Source organism: Agelaius tricolor, unplaced genomic scaffold, assembly GCF_023055355.1.
Source record: "Agelaius tricolor isolate 1412-34295 unplaced genomic scaffold, bAgeTri1.0.p SCAF_2, whole genome shotgun sequence".
Lineage (NCBI taxonomy): Eukaryota > Metazoa > Chordata > Aves > Passeriformes > Icteridae > Agelaius > Agelaius tricolor.
This window is the reverse complement of record NW_027269262.1, coordinates 8,570,778-8,587,660: the sequence shown is the minus strand read 5'-3', so window position 1 is coordinate 8,587,660 and position 16,883 is coordinate 8,570,778. Positions and strand designations below refer to the sequence as shown.

General features: G+C 50.6%; 1 protein-coding gene across 2 annotated transcripts; it reads right to left on the bottom strand.

Moving 5' to 3' along the window:
• Window positions 1-523: 523 nt before the first annotated feature.
• Window positions 524-16,641, bottom strand: TFAP2A (transcription factor AP-2 alpha). 2 transcript variants are annotated; one of them, XM_071452232.1, is made up of 7 exons: window positions 16,511-16,641; window positions 11,209-11,643; window positions 8,233-8,284; window positions 6,377-6,608; window positions 5,364-5,482; window positions 2,922-3,063; window positions 524-1,367 (listed from the first exon to the last, which is right to left on the bottom strand). In XM_071452232.1, the coding sequence occupies exons 1-7, from the start codon at window positions 16,559-16,561 to the stop codon at window positions 1,079-1,081; spliced, it is 1,320 nt and encodes a 439-aa protein (XP_071308333.1). In that variant the 5' UTR covers window positions 16,562-16,641; the 3' UTR covers window positions 524-1,078. The 2 variants fall into 2 exon arrangements, with proteins under 2 accessions (XP_071308333.1, XP_071308342.1); XM_071452241.1 differs by lacking the exon at window positions 16,511-16,641 and adding an exon at window positions 12,946-14,007.
• Window positions 16,642-16,883: the final 242 nt, after the last annotated feature.

Here is a 16,883-nt window from a genome sequence, read left to right as displayed (position 1 = left end):
TTTTATCTTCAATGAGAAACTAAATGTCATACTAATTATATATAAAAATTAATGGTTTTTTATTTGTTCAGCTGCTTCATTGTCGCTTTTAACATGCTACAATAGGGCTAAAAATGATGAATCCCAGAGAAAAACCCCCAAAAAACCTCTGATATCTAAATAAGTACCATGAACCACATGATGAACTAAGAGGGGAAGATTTAAAACCCACTAAACAAGAGGTAAACGAGATCACCAGATAAATAAAAAAAGGCTTAAAACAGACTCACCATATTTACAATTCCCATTAAATTACACATAAATAAATATATACATACATGAACACTGATTCCCTTATATAATAACCGTGAATCGTGTTGCAATAGAAAGTTCAAGTTGGTCGCTTTACCTTGGACAGGAAAAAGTTCTACAACTGAAGATATGACATGGAACCGCTTGTGTTTTGTGTTCAAGTTTATTCACAATACTGATAAAATGTCATCAGTCCTCTTTGCCTTTTGTCTGTCTGCTGCTGCTGTTGTACTTTTTCACTTTTTTTTTCATTTTTAGTATGGCTACAATCTTAACTGAAGTTTATGTAAGGGAAGGTGGTGATTCAGTCCGGTGAAGCTCATAGAATTTTTAAGTATTATTTATTTCTTTTTGTTTGGTTTTTTTTTTAATTTTTTAATATATTTTTAGAAAAAAAAGTCCTTTTCTTTTTTGTTTTATTTTTTGTTGGTTTTTTTTCTCCTTTTGTTTTATTTAAAAAAAAGTTCACAAACTCAAGACAGAACTTTTTTTCTTTGCTGGCTCCGTCCCCCTGTTCTGTTCTCTTAGGCTCCAAACTGGGGTTAAACGATGGTGGCAGTGGGAAGAGAAGGGAATTTAAGCAGGAGCAAATGGAAATGTGGATGCTGGGAAGGGGTGTGGAGAGAGGGCAGAGCAGTCCTGCAGAGTCAGAGAACAGGACTGGCAGAAGGACGCTCATTCTGTTGCTGTAGCCTGGGGTGCTGGGTGCCCGGGAGAGGGAGGAGGGACATGAATGGATCGATGGGCTATGAGGGGGAAGGGAGAGGAGCGTGTGTGGGGGGGATCCTCACTTTCGGTGCTTCTCCTCTTTGTCGCCGCTTTTGGTGCTGTTGTCTGTGTGGCTGTTGGGGTTGTTGCTGAGGTACATTTTGTCCATGGCCTTGAGTGCCTCGGTGAGATAGTTCTGCAGGGCGGTGACGGCAGCACACACCGCCGGGCTCCCAAAGCCGTGCGAGATGAGGTTGAAGTGGGTCAGGCAGCTCTGGATGCCCGGCTCCAAAATGGGGTTGGGCCGCGAGTTCCCCAGGGGAGATCGGTCCTGAGCCAGCAGGTCGGTGAACTCTTTACAGATCTGTCTGTAGCACAAATGGAGCAGAGAGACAGAGGGAGGGAGGGAGGAAGGGAGGGAAGGGAAGAGAGAGGGAGAGAAATGAACCATCACTGGTGGTAGCAAAGCCTGTGCATTCTCCCTGCTAGACTGCACAAGCCCCTGGATCAAGGGGGCTCCTGCACCTGAGCACACACATTCTCCTTTCTCCCTCTCCTCTCTATGCATCCTTCTCCAATTCTCACACTTCCCTGGCACGCACAAACCTCTTCCCTTCACCTTGCATGCACACACGACAGCACACCACACATCACACCCCAGCCCCATCCAACACACCAGCAGGCAACAGCAACATGGAGACACATCTCTCTTGCCCCACCGCTCTCTGTATCTCAGCCCCCAACACTCTCCACAAACACACATCCCTGCCCAGCTGGGGTTTGGAGCACAGACACAGTTTAAAGTTCCTGAGCAGGCTTAATAGACAGACTATGATATCCAAAGGTAACTAAGGGATATATCCGTATCTTAGAAGATTCCTTTTCTGGAGGGAACCAGAGAGGGATACGGGCCTCTTCCTTCACAAGGCTAAAACACACACCTGGTGTGTCAAGAAGAATGAGTGAGGGCAAAGCTGGCAAGTGAGGATTTAAATTAGGGTATTCTGAAACATTTATATATGTAAATCTCTATCTCTAAATCCAAAGGGACCTTTCCACAGAGGGGAAGGCTGACGCTAACCAGCGCCTGGAAATTTCCTTCCAGGGAGGTGAAAAGGGAGGATACGAGGGCATGGTGCAGAAGATAGGTTATATCACCCACTCACTGCACAAATGGTTGGAGAAATAACACACCTTACAGCAAGAGAGCTCAGAGGCGTGTTGAAACCGTTTGTATTCTAAAACCCACGTTAATGTCTTCCAGCCATAAAGCAGCTCCCATCTCCTGCTTGTGTCCTCTGGCACTGTGCCCTTTGGTGACACCTCCGTTGGTAATTAAGGGTTACTAAACAACCCTTTTAATTTCCAGCAAACATACCAAAACAATAATTTTCTTTTCACACACCACCTGGAAGTCTAGGCAGCCCCACCAACGATAAACTCTGCTAGCATTTTAACTGCATACAGATTGTCATTTAAAATATATTTTTAATATCCCTGTATTAGCTAAGTAACAGAGCTGCTTAGGCAGGAAGAACCATTCCCGATTTTAATGAACTGAAATCAGTTTAATGTGCCAGTTTTATTTTACTGTCAATGGGAAGACTTCCCCTTCTACTTAAATTGATAAGCTAAGTGAATAGGCCCAGAAGATGTTTTGCTTTGAAGAATTACTGCTTTTTCTGTAACTAAACATCCACTCTCAATTTGCACAATTCTTATTCAATGTAATCTGCGCAAACAGATTTGGAGGAAACCAAGCTCTCCTGTACTAGGAGGGCCAACACACACCCTCACAACTTACAAAGCCATCAGCCACTGGTTATGCAGCAAACAAATATCTTCACAAATAAAAGCCCCAGACTCGAGTTTGTCCCCCTCCCTTATTTCTAAGCAACATGCCGGAAAGTTAAATGTCTTACTTTGTAGCTAGAAGCATGTTTTTTCTTGTGACTTGCTCGTTTGGATCGGAATGTTGTCGGTTGAGAAATTCAGCTACTGCTTTGGCAGGAAATTCTGTCTCACAAACGTACCCAAAATCTCTAGCTAGATGTACTGCTTCTCCTGAATAGGGAGGCACGGGTGGGGATGGAAAGAAACACAGCTCATCAGTACACACTGAACAGAGGCAAAAATACATTTAAAAAAAAAAATTACATTCTACTTGGGCTTTTCTTCTCAAAAGCTTGGACGTTTTCTCTTTGAAAAAGTTAGGGCCAGAAATGTTAATTAAATCTTATCTTGCAGTTTTCATTGCTTCAGTTGAAGGCAATGCAAATGTGTATTTTCATAACAACTGTTACGAGTGAAAACTCACATAAGAATTTTTAAAAGTTCACATTGACTAAGCGATACTTTTAGACAGACAGGCTCCATCCACCTAGAATGTATGCTTCGATTTACATTTCCATACCTATAGAGAGCCAGTTATGTTCATTTTATTCACAGCTATTTACTCTGAAAATGTGGTTGTCTCAGCCACATTTCTATATTCTTTTGCAATGCATCAATGATTAATATTGATCATAATTACTCCTAGAGCTCTTCTAAATAAAATGCATTAAACAGCTAAGTGTTTAAAATTTAACTTGATCGCATATAATTATATGTTCACCCCCAAACGATTAACCATGAGAATTTTAGGGTCATTCCACCGAGTCTGTCTGTTTTGTTGATTTTCAAATCTTTGGTTTTAATTTCCTGAACCAGTTGGTTTTTACTGCAGGGCTTCCTGCCATTAGCTCTAGCTCCGGAAGAACGCATGCGCCAATTAGAGCTTCAAAGCCTCAGTCCAGTGAGCTTGTTTCCATAAAATGGAGCGGATCATAAACAATAACAGTACTCTAGAAACTGCCTCATCGCTATGGGACTCGAAGCCTCAGCAATGTTTATACTATCATCTCCCCAGAATTAGCCACCATCACTAAGTTATCTGAAGATCAGGCCTCTGGTTTTGTTTTTTTAAAAAATCATTCTTTTCAAAGCCATTGTACGTGAAAGCCAAACAGAACAATGGATTACCATAAAACCTTCTCCATATTCATTAACATCACAAATAATGTTAAGCATCTACCAAATCTAGACTTTTTACAAGTTTTCCCCTCGTGATTTTTTTTACCACAACAGCATGTCAATGCAATTGCAAAGCCTTTTCAGAAACATGAAGACGCGGTAATTTGCACGCAGTATAAATATAGTTTGTTCACTAATCCTGATGTTTAAAAAAATGACGCCTGGCATCATCGCACAGTGCGTCCTTCCCCGTCCCTTTGAACGTGAAACATTTCTTGCAGAATGCGAAGCGACAACAAAACAAATTCCCGCCTACACAACCAAAGTTAAGCTGAACCTGGACAGCTCAGGCTGAGTTTAAGAGCACTTCACAAACTGAACCAGTCTAAAATGCAGCCAAAGTCCTAAGTAATGGGAAAGGAGAGGGGTCTATCTGCAGGCCTCAGACATACTTGGTGTCAGCCAGTGTGACACAGCCACTGCTTCAAAACTAAATGACTGCAAACTCTTGAGCTTCCCACCTCTCCAGACAGCACAGGACATCCCAAGGCATTAAAACAAGTTGCACCTTTTCCAGCCAAAGCAGAGGAGAATGATACAGCCAAGGGAACATGTGTTCTGAAAATGAGAACCAAAAGGGAGTGGGGGCTGGCAGTGGTGCAACTTTGAGGCTTTCAGGACACCATTAATTCATGGCTGAGGTCAAGGATTCCCAAATTAATTCAGGAAGTAATGGTCACGCATTTCTCAAATGCAGATGTCAGAAAAGTTAAATGATTTACTGTTATGTGGCTGCAGGCTGGGAGGGAGAACAAACTTAAAGTAGCTGCAGCTTCTGACATTTAAAATTGCTTGGTTGTCCACCTGTGGCAGAAGAACAGCAGTGAAGTATTAGAGGCTCTGCTGCCCCTAACTTTCAACTCCATACTCATGGGTCTCTTATGGGGCTCATAAGCCCACAATCCCCCTTCACAGGGATCCTTCCCGTGCTGCTCCCAATGAGGTCTGCTTACTCCACAGAGGGATTACTCATTTGAATGAGCAAGCAAGATGGGGCCCTGAAAACATCTAGCTCGGAAACTTAAACGCAAATAAATAATAGAACACTTTGCTGAGTCTGCAGGACTCACACAAACCCATTTCAGGTTATAACAAAAAAGCAAAGGCACACAATTAAACTGATCTTTTTTTAAGACACAGAAAATAACGCCCTTGCAAATGCCAATGAGCAGCACCAACTCTGGGAAAGGAGAAAGAAACCCCGAACAACCCAACAGCAAATCTTCTCTCATTTGCCAAAAGCAACAGGCACATTTTCCAAAGGAGCCCTCCCAGCTCTTTGAGTCACTTACCCTCCACGAGCGATGTGAGCAAGGTAACATTAGCAGCTTTACGCCTCCCGGCTGGCAGGTTTAGTCCTATTTTGTCCAGTTTCTCCCTCAGAGATCTCCCTCCATTTTTAGACTTTGCCCTGTTCCACACAGAAAAGTGTTGAGAAATGGGGCTTGGGGGAACACCTGCTCCTACTTTGGCTCCTGCCCACACGTGCCCCCAACACATCCTTTTCCAGGGAAGGGAATAAAAGGTTTAGGGACAAGGGATGGGATACATGGCTGTGGGAGGTTCAAGACCACCTGTTGCTGAAAGCTGAATCCCACATATAGGGATGGTGCTTTGGATCACACCTAGAGACCAGCGGCCCTCACTAAGGTCTAGATCAGCCCAAGAGCTGATGCAGAGCTGAGGTGTCTCCCTGAGCTCCCAAGGTGCCACGGACACGGGGGCAGCTTCTCCCCAGGCGTGAAGGGAGGGGGCCCATTTGCAGGGCCGGCAGCCCAAGAGCATCACTGCCCTCACACCAAACTCTACGTGGCCCATCTGTGGCTTCGCAGCAGAGCTGGGCTAAGCGGGGCTGCAGAGATGGGAGCTGCCTTAATTAATCCTGGATGGTATTCCCTGCCCAGGCACTGCCTAATTGCCTGGGTGAGGTAGCCAATGGCAGGGTGCCCGCCATTAAGCCGGTCCTGGGGGTGTGTATGTGTGTGTGGGCGCCCGTGGGGGTGTTCATGGCCACGAGGGGGACAGGGACACGCAGGGCCCCCACGGCGGGGCTCCGGGGGCCGCGCAAGGCCGCGCGTTACCATGGCGACAGCGCCCGGGCCCCCTCCCGCCGCCCGGCCGCGCTGCCCCGCCGGCCGCGCGCGCCCCGCCCCCTAGCGGCGGCCGCCGCACTCCCCCCGCGCGGCCGCCCCGCGTGGGCGCTCGTCCTCCGCCTTCCCTGCCTCCATCCCTATCCCTCCCTCCCTGCCTGCCTCCCGCACGGCACGGCCCGGCATCCCGCCTCCCGCGTCCCCCCGCCCCTCACCTCCGGAGCACTCCGCCCAGCAGGGAGGCGTTGAGGCACTCGGGCGGCGACAGGCGTCTCTGCACTTCCGCCACCGTGACCTTGTACTTGGAGGTGGAGCTGAGCAGCGAGAGGCGGCCCGGCACCGAGCAGAAGACCTCGTTGGGGTTCACCACCCCGCCGAAGAGCGCGTCCTTGTTGATGGGGATGGAGGAGACGGCGTTGTTGTTAGACTTGGAGAGGGACACGGGGCCTGCAGGGAGGGAGGAGCAGGGAGGTGAGGGTGAGGAGCGGGCAGGGAGCCGGGGAGGGAGGGGGAAGCAGCCGAGCCGCTCTGCGGCCAGCCCCGGCCCCGCACCGCCTGGGGGGCAGCGGGGACACCCCTCCCCTTTCCCGTCGGGAGGCGCAGGGGGAGAGCCGGACATCCCTCGACCTGCAGCGGGGAAATTGAAAAGACCCCGCTGCAGCCCCCGTCGGGCGCATAGGCCGGGGTGCCGCACGCCGGTACCGCCGTGTCGGGCCGGCAGTGCCCGGGCAGCGGTGCAGGACATGCGGCAAGCCCGGGGCGCCGCCAGCGCACAAATTTAGACATGGGAGACCCGTAACTCGGCGGAGGACTGGCACCCCAAAATACAGCTCGGTCTCTGCCCGGCGGCGGCCGGCGGGGAGGTGCCGCCGTTCGGTGCCTCGGGTCCCGGCCGCCTTCCCTTTCTCCTCTGCCTTAGCCCGCTCTGCTTGGCGGGCGCAGTCCAACCAAGCGGGGGGCTCTCTCCGTTTTGGATAGATCACTTGTGACATTAATAGCTCTGGGAAGGCTAATAGATAAAACAGGAGTTAAACGAACTCTTGAGATTACTAATAAAAGAGCCAATTATCATGTCGACTTGGAAAGAGCATCTCTTAAGATTTATCCCTTGCACATCTAATTTGACGTGACAAAGGCTTTACGGGCGGGGGGTGGGGGGGTATGAAACTTCAGGTTCGCTGGCTGTACAGCAATTAGGGTTAGAGAGGAGAGAGCCTCTACTCAGCACCTCTCTCCTGTGGTGGCCTGGGTTCCCAAATTCCAGGTGGCCACGCAGCCACAGCAGCCCTCAGAGCAGGCAGGAGCTAGCTGCGCCTTCCACCCCGCCAGTTTTACTCCAACAGCGTTCTCACTACACATCCAAACACAAAACCCATCGCTTGCCACCAAGAACCTGCTTTGCAAAATGCCCTGTGCCACCTTTCTCAATCTTTCGATTGTCCAAAGAACGACGGGAAATGAAAATCGAGTGAAAATTTGCAATAAATATTTAGAACGATTTGGGTACCAGCTTCCAAGCAATTCAATTCAATTCCAAGTGAAGCAAGCGCACAAAGCCAACGAAAACCAAATCACCCTAACCACCGACAGACATCAGTTTCCAGAAACTCGCCCCTTGTTCTCCACCAGTCCCACCTCATCACCGGCGTGATTTAAATAAGAAAACCCGAAGGAGGGGGAACAACGATTTCACATTCACAGCTCCAGTTTACCAACAACGATTCAAGCCCTCCGCTCAGCCAGATGCATGGGGCAAACTATGAAACCCAATTGTTCGCTAATGCACTAAAAAACCGGCTCGGATTTTCTAGATCATCTGCTAACATTTTTCCTCGTTAACGACAATAATAATTAAAATACCCGGCAAACGTGGCCATTTAAGAGGGCAGATTTCAACCCCCATCGCCCGTTTTTCTTTGCTTCCAACCTTTCTCGGCCAACAGTACATGCCAGAGGAAGGAGCCCGGGGCCGGAGGGCTGGAGGGGAGAGGGGAGAGGCCGGGTAAGTCCTCCCAGCGAGCAGTCCCCAGCCTGTGACGACATGTTTGGTATGCACAAGGAAACAGCTTACCTTTCTTAATTACAGTTTGATCTGGGATGTTAATACCGGGGTCTTCTACGTGCTGCAACAAAAGGAACAGGCAGGGATGTCAGTGCACAACCACAACAAAAGGCAGGGAGGGCCGAGGTGGGATGGGGTGAAGGAGAAGTTTTGTGCTCCCCCCATTCCTGGGCACGGTGTGGGGAGGGAAACAACAGATCCTGCACGGAAAGGGGTGGGTGGGGGGGGAGAAGGGAGGCAGGAGATTTGGGGGAGGTTTCCTTTATCGAGAGGAATCCTGCATCCCTCTCAGCTCTTCCCTCGATCCCCAAGAAAAAATACAATAAATCACTCACACCCCCGGGGCCCGAGTGGCCTTAAGCTTCTGAGGGCTCCCTCCTCCCCGTCCCTTCCCTCCTCCCCGGGAAGCTGCCCCGGCCCGGCCCAGCCCTTCCCCGGGGCCGCTGCGCCCGCTCCGTCTCCCGCGCCCGCGGGAGGGAAAGCACAAAGGAGCGCGGAGCGGCGCGGGGCCGGGCCCCACGCACCCCCGGGCTCCCCACTATTGTCCCCTCGCAGGTTCCGCGGCCGCGGCTACAGCTGGGGTTCGCGCGGCGGAGTCACGACGTGATTAGAAAGTCAAATGAAATCGTGTTTTCTAATTCCAAAAACTGACAGGCAATATAATGTCTGGCTGTGTTTACAAATTAACACCAGTGCTGCTGAGATAGAAGATTTCGCAATCGTTACAAAACCCAGGCATTACCATTTAAAAAACTATTACTTCCTTCTCTAGTCTTTGTCCAACAATAATACTGATTCTAACATTTTCCATTCTGTCTTGGATTTATGCTCCTGTTAATTGTGCCTGATCTCAATGATTCCGGGTGGATGGTACTAAGTTGCTTTATTACAGGTTTTATTATACTCAATGCTCTCATTTGTAACTTGCCTAAAGTGCTTCTGGATTTAAGTATAATTAAATTGAGAAATGTTCAGAAATGACTACTGCTGCAGTTCTTGTGTTTTAACTATATGGGGAAATATGATCCCTTTATGCATGCACCCTAAACCCATAAAGTAAATGTAGTGTGGCATAATACTTTTATTTGTGTTATTTCTACACATATTCCGTACAGGGAGGACTGTTAAGTTTAAAATCCCACAGAGATATTTACGATTAAATAATTTTCACCATCTACTTGACTTTCTTAAATATTAAGCAGTCGTTTTTATTAAAGGTTAACTGTTGCAGCAACGGAAAAATTCCAAAATTATCCTCCCAACTCAGATTTCTGTAACGGATTTTTTTTTTTTTTAACCAGATAAAACACACCTAAAAGATGCACCCTCTTATTTTATACTCTCCTTCATGGAGCCTGCTGATTCAGCCTTACAGAGAAAAAAAATGGCTAGACTGGCTCAAGGATTTAAACCAGATGGCATTTGGTTTTCACGAAGTATAGCAATGCTATTAATTCATAGATCTGAAGAGGAGGCTTCCTAAATCAGCCCACTGCCATGGAGCACAACTGGGGAGAGGGAGAATTCAAGAGAACATTTTAGGTCATGTTTTCCTACAGCAATCAGGGGCTTGCAGTCAGCAAATTAGTTTATTCATACGATTGCCTCCATGTTATTTTATATCAAGTTTAAAGAGTCGACCTGCTTTTAACAGATCCAAATTGCTTACTAAATCCTCCACTTTGGAAAACGTATGCGTTTATTGCAAAACTGCTAAACACAACCAGCAATTTTCTGTGGCTAATTTAGCCAGATGAGGGCTGTAATAAATTCACTATTTTCTCTGAGTATAATTTACAAAAGATTTCAAAATGACCCCCAAAAATAGGTAAGTTCATCTGAACATTATCCTTGCAACACGAAACTGTACTCATTAAACTGTCAGCGAATATATTGTTGTAATATTTGATCCTGTAATTTGGGATGGCATTTCGGCAAAAATCACATCCAGATACCACAATTCCCTCCTCCTCTTTCCTCCTGCAAGTCGAGCAGCTTCAGTCCCTCAGCATGAGCTCTGTGGGCTTTAATAAATTTATTGCCATGTTCTAATTCCATTTTCAGGGAGAAACCCAGAAAGATGAACTTTGATCACGACCTATCATGTTGCATAAGGCCACTTTCCTAACTGAACAATAGCCCTGGCTTGCTTTGTAAGTAGCCTGTGCACTAATGTCATGCTTAATTAGAAATCATTTTTAAAGTCTGTACTCATCGATAATAGAATTAGGTTCCCCCAAATAATGCATCCTCCAATAGGCTCCCAACATTTGATTTAATATAGGGTGTAGCAGGTCTGACTCAAATTCGATAACCTATAGGTAATGATTTATGAGGTCATCCCTTTGCACCGCTACTAAAAGAAGGCGGCAGCATTTTAGTATAGCTCTTCCCTGATTTGTCAATTAATTCCTTTAGAGAAGAGGATCTGCCCATACCCTCTTATAACTTTGGATGTGGTTATTCCATATGCCAATCCTGTAATCACAGGAAACCAATTTTTCCTTCTTAGGCCACTTTCACCCATTTCCCCCCACCCCCCCTTTACATTTGTGAGATCTCGTTAAATGTCCTCACAGGCATTTCAGACTCGTGTCTTTCCCAAGGCAGTAAGAAATCCCCAAATGCACGGCCCTGTGGTGATATTATATATTCTTCCAATCGCAACAGCTTATTGTCATTGAGAAGGAAAGATATTGTTAACGATGACGGTAATTTGATTTATTTATATTTTAGTGGGCAAGTTAGCGGCGAGACGTGCTCAGGGACGAGCTGCGAGAACCTTTTGTTCTAGGTGGGGGCTTCACTTTTCCCTGGGGAGGGGGGGGAGTTCTCTTTTTCCCTTCCTCTTTTTATTTTTTTTGGGGGGGGGGGGGCGGGGGGTTCCCCTCGCTCCCTCCCTCCCTCTCTCCCTCCCTCTCCCCCCGACGTTGAGCTCCCGCGGTAAGAGGGATGAGTGGGCTGCGGGGTGACCCCTTGGCTTACCGGCACGTCCTCGATGGCGTGGGGGATGGAGTGGAGGGGCAGGTCGGCCAGCCCCGAGCCCAGCCCGTGCGGGGCGTGCAGCAGGTCGTCGTGCCGCCGGTAGTCCCTGCGCGGGTCGAGCCCCGAGAGCTGGTGGGGCAAACCCCGGTGCGTGTGGAGCAGCCCCGTCTCCTGGCTCTGCCTCTGTCCCGGCCATCCTGGGTGCTGGGGCTGTGGCTGGGCGTGGAGGGGGTTGAGGCTGTACGGGTCGTTCACGTGGGAGTAGGGGTCCTGAGACTGGGGGTAGATGGGCTGGTAAGGGGGGGGGAAGTAGGGGGGCTGGAAGTCGGCGTTGGGGGTGTGCGAGAGCGGTGGGGCGCTGGTGTAGGGAGACTGACCCACGGTCCCCAGCTGGGGTAACCGGGCTGTCCCGTTGCTGGTACTGTCGTGGCGCTCCTGAGATGGGGAGCGGGAGCCGGGGGGGGGGGGGGGGGGGAGGGTTGGGGGGTGGAGGGTGCAGAGGAGGGGGAGGAGGGGGAGGGGAAAGGAGAAAAGAAAAACAATAATAATATCAAACTGATTTTCCTCAAAATCGCCTTAAAAATTTCATCTATAGGGCAATGAGGGGCAAATCATCGTCTCCGAGGCGGAGAAAAGCAGATCTGGAGATCTCTCTGCCTCTGATTTCCCTTCCCAAATAATTAAGAAGCAGTCTCGCTTTTTAAAAAACCAATAATAACGGCAATAACGATAACAGCAATAATAGCAATAATTACAACGGGACAGCTTATAGTAATTAATAAAACATTGCGGCGATACAGCGTGGATTCACATCAGATCGTGCCCCGGCATTTCAGGAGCAGGTATTTCCCACAAATAAAAAGAATGATTCACAAGCGAGCATTATTGAAATAATAATTCTGCCACAACACAAAATCCTTCCTCTGGCCCTTAACAGAACCGAAATAAATACTGTCGCTGACATTACCGATCGCGTCCCAAGAAAACCCTGGAAAATCCAAACCCACTGCCATTTTGTTACCAGAAAACGCCGAAATTGCCTCCAAACAAACCGGTAGTTCCCCCTTAGAGTTTTACAAATGTTTCGGGGAGAAAGCACTGCCATGGTCCCCCCACCCAAGGAGAGACGAACCCCGTGTGCCCGGCCGAAGCCCGGGCTGGCCGGGGCGCGATTTGGGAGCGGAGCGGAGCGGGCAGCGCGGCCCGGCCGCCGGGGAAGCGGAGGAATGCGGCAGGCGGCCGGGGGAAGCGCCGCCGCCCCGACGGGCGAGCGGCACCGAAATGAGCCCGGGCGCTTCGGCACGGCTCTGCCGGCTCTGGAGACCGGGCAGAGGAGCCCACATGAACGTCTGAGGTAAAAGGAATGGCCTCCACGGAGGAGGATTCGAGGGAAAGAACCACGGTCCCGAAACAGAGGAACGAGTAAGCGAAAATACTACGTTTGCAGGTGGCAAGGTTAAGGAATCGAAGCGTAAGGTCCAAGCAAAGCCTTTTGCCGTTCGCTCGAAGCAGACCAAAGGAAAAATAAAAAAAAGGGGGGGGGGTGAGGGGGAGGAAGGAAAGAAAAATAAAGAGAGAAAGGGCAAAACGTAAACCACCGAATTTATAAAAATGAAGGAAAGGAAAAAAAGCCCTCTCCGGAAAGCTGGGTGTGAAACCCCCACTGCCACCGCCGACAACAATAGCAACACCCAGCGCGCACCGAACCCCCTCCGAGAGAAACGTGAAGCAACTCACCATAGCCGAAAAACTGTGCACTAACATCTGCGAAGAGTCGGGGGTTACAAGTCAAGGCAGAAAAAACAACAAAAAGGCAGAGGAAAGGGACCGGCGAAGCGCGCAGCCCCCGGCGGAGCCCCGCGGGTGCGGGCGCGGCGCGGGCGCGGAGGGAGCGCGGCCGGAGCCCGGCGCTAGGCGCGGGCGGCTGGACCGGGGCGCCGGGGCTGCTCCTGCACCGCGGGCGCGCCACGATAATCCATCAGAACTTGCACCGATCTCTGCTGCCCTTCATCGGGTGATCCCAAGGCGAGCTCTCTATCCTGGCGCGGTGTGAGGAGTCAAAGTTGGTTGCTTTTTCTTTTTTTTTTTTTTTTGTTTTTGTTTTGGTTGTTTTTTTTGTTGTTTGTTTGGCGCTTTTTTTTCCTTTTTTTTTTTTTTTTAGCGTGTGTGTGTTTGTTTCTTAATCCTTTTTTTTTCCTCTGACTCTTTCTTTTTCTCCTTTGACTTAGCTGCTGCTTCACTTGAGCTCCTAATAACAGATCTGCTGCCTTCCTGGAGACTCCTAATAGCAGATATTCATGACTATTAATATTACACGAACACTTAATAAGGGAAGAATGGCTGGAAATCGAGCGTGAAGCGAGAAGGCAACTCAAGGCAGAGCCTGTTCTAAATGACGTCCATTGAATGAAGAATCAGTGTATCTAATCAGAGATGGGGGAGAGGGAGAGGGAGAGAGAGACAAAAAGGGAGAGAGAGGGAGCGGGAGAGAGAGAGGGGGCACATGCTGCTGCGTCTGACGAATCACAGGAAAGGGGCAACATTTTAAAAGGTTGCAGGGCATGCAAAAGTGAAAGAGAAAGAGATCCGGAGAGAGGGAGAGGGTGGGAGCCAGGAGGGGGGTGCAGAAAGAGGGGGGGGGGGGGCGGGGAGGGAGTGGGAGAGACGGGCAGAAGGAGAGAGGGGAGGGGGCGCGGGATCCCCCCCCCCTCATCCTTCCTCACCTTCGCTTCGCTTCCCTTCCCTTCCCCCCGGCTGCCGCCTCCCCATGTCCCCAGCCCCGCAGTCCTTCGCGGGCGCACCTCGGGCTGCGGCTGCTGCGCGTAGCCGGCCTCAAAGCCCAGGGAGAAGAGCGGCTGCTCGCTTCCCGCTTGGTTCTTGCTGCCCTCGGCCGCACCGCCGCCGCCTTTGCGCGGGGTGGGCTCCGCGGGACCGCCCGCCGCCGCCGCCCCGTCCATGCCTCGACGGCGCCCCGCCGAGGGGCTCCCCTGGCCGCTGCCCCCGCGGCGGCCGCCCCGCGCCGCCGAGCAGGCTCGCCTCCGTGCCCCACGTCCCGGAAACCGGCTGGGAAAGTTTTTTTGGGTGTCTCCCCCTCTGGGTGTCAGCCCTCCTCCTCCTCCTCCTCCTCTTCCTCCGGTTGGAGCCCAGCGCAGAGACCAGCGGGCGCCGGGGGCGGGGGGGGCTGGGGAGCCCAAGGAGCATCCGCCGGGCTCCCCGCGGCCCCCCTCTCGGAGGATCCGGGAAGAGACGGAGGAAAAAGGCAGGAGGCAGCAAGGCGGGGAGGGAAGGAGGGCGGGAGGGACGCGGGGGGGAGCGGGAGCCGGGAAAAGAGGCAAGGCGAGCGCTTCTCCCGGCCCAGACAAGCCGGGGCTCCGGCGCAACCCGTCGGACTGGCTGTGCAACTCCCAAACAACTCCCTTAAAACAGGCACCGCTCCGCTCGCCGCCGCCGCTGCCCCGCCGCAGCCGCCGCGCCGCCGGCGCCCGGCCCCACGCTCCGCCCGCCCGGCCCGACCCCCCGGCGCTCCGGGCGCCCCGGGCTCTGCGCGCCGCTGGCCGGGCTTTTATGCCCTTTTTCTGGGCTTATCTTTGATTTTCTTTTTTTTTTTTTTTTTTTTTAATCTTTCATTCCTTCTTTTTTGTTTGTTTTTTTCCTTTTTTTTTTTCTCTTTTTAATTTTAAGGCAGGTTCAACCCCCGGCGGGGTACAGCCACCTTCTTTTCCATCATCTCTTAAAATGCTCTCGCACCCGCTCCCGAGGTAAACACACGGAGAGCCAGCTCCACACGTACGCACACAATCCGGCCGGTTCGCGGAGCGGCTGCTGCTCCCTCCGTGTTTGGTAACACCTCGGTGCGAAGTCCCATTAACGCAAGGCAACAAAAGCCATTTGCGATGAAATCCACACGCTCGCACGTGTGCAAACTGTAAGACCGGTCCTGAGGGGAGGGAGGGGGAAGAGGCACGCTTTCCACCCGAAATGCAGCTGAGGAGTATGTGTCTTTTTTTTTCTGGATTGAAAAAAATTTAAAAATCCAAAACACCAAAAAAACCCAACTCAGTCAACTAAAAAAAAAAAAAAAATTAAACAAACATTACGCAACCCACAAACACCAACACCCGACACCTCATTCAAATCAAGCACCGGCCAACGAGTGGATCTGAAGCTCAGCTCCCGCATTGGGAGACAGCTTCATCCCAAACTCCTCCACCAGGGACTAGATCACCAAATCACTCAGTCGGCGCTGAGCCCGCCGAGTCCTCGGTCCCTTCCCTAAACTACAGCATCGCCCAAACCAGCGTCAGGGTCGGACGAGAGAGTGCCCCCTTGGACCCAGAGATGCATGTCGGCAAGGCTCCGCCGAGGCTGAGGGGATCTTCCCGCTTGGGTCACGACCAAATAACAGCGTTCACTTGCAAAGTAGAGTCCTTTATTGCGCGGTTTGAACCCACTGCACAGGCAACTTTTTCAAAACGGGTAACAATAGTATTCGTTGGTTTGAGACTAGGCATGGGTCCTGGGCATCGCTCTTCTTTTTCCCCTTCTTCTCCTTTTTGTCAGATTAAAAGATACTCGCCTCTTTGTAAAAATATGGATGCACATACAGGCACAGAGAGAGATGCACGCACACAATCTGTGCTGAACGGCTCCAAAACCGAATGAGGTGGATTTTATTTATTTTTTCCCAAACGGCTAAATTACTATGTCTCAAACCCGTGGGAATGTGGCCCTGAAAATTAGGAGGCTGGGGGAACACTGCTCCCAAAACCCGTGATTTCATTTAGGCAGCTGACCACTGTAAATTTGTGCAGCTCGGTATAATGAACCCGCAGTTATATCGAAAAGGCTGCTTTTAAGCGTCGGTCCTGAGCCAATTTATTTGGATGCCTAGGGTACCTAGGGTGCAAGAATAATTCTCTTCCCTTTGTCTCTTGGCCCTCTCATTCATTCATCGGTCCATTCATTCAGCCAGCCGCCTATCCATCCATCTATCCATCCATCCATCCATATGGATGAGTGTAGCATCCTACAAGAGCCTTATCTACGGAAGATCTACCTATAGACCAGGCTGCTTCTGGATCCTGTTTGCCTTTCCTCATACACTTCCGACAAAGCCGTGTTTCCACAAGCCCCGAAGTTCCTGGGGAAGGACCCCAGCCCCTCTCCGGCTGCAGGACCGCAAGGAAGCCTGACGACGGAGCTGAAGTTTTCCTAAACGAAATTGAGAGACGGAGGGATGCTGAAGGCTCCCGCTTGTAGCTGCGGGGCCGGGGCTCTGCCCGGGCCCGGGGGAAGCGCTTACCTCACATTCCTCATACTTGATATTATCCGTCAGTTTCCAAAGCATTTTCATGGATTGGCGCGCGAGAGAGGATTTGGTTCTCCCTGCCTTGCCTCTCCCTACGGTGGCGGTGCCGGGCGGCGTGGGGAGCGCGGCTGGCGGAGGCTCGGCAGCGCTCCCGTCCGCGCTCGGAGATCTCCCTCTAATGGTGGAAACTTTTCCCTTTTCCAGCTCTTTACCCACAGTCTAATCGCCTCATTAGCATATCAACAACAGCCCAATTGCTCGCCAGCACAACAACCTGCAGCGATGGACACAGGTAGAAGGAACCCACGAGCAAGGAAAAAAAAATTAACGACAAAAAAAGATTTCTTCGACTTGCCGAGCCCCGGCA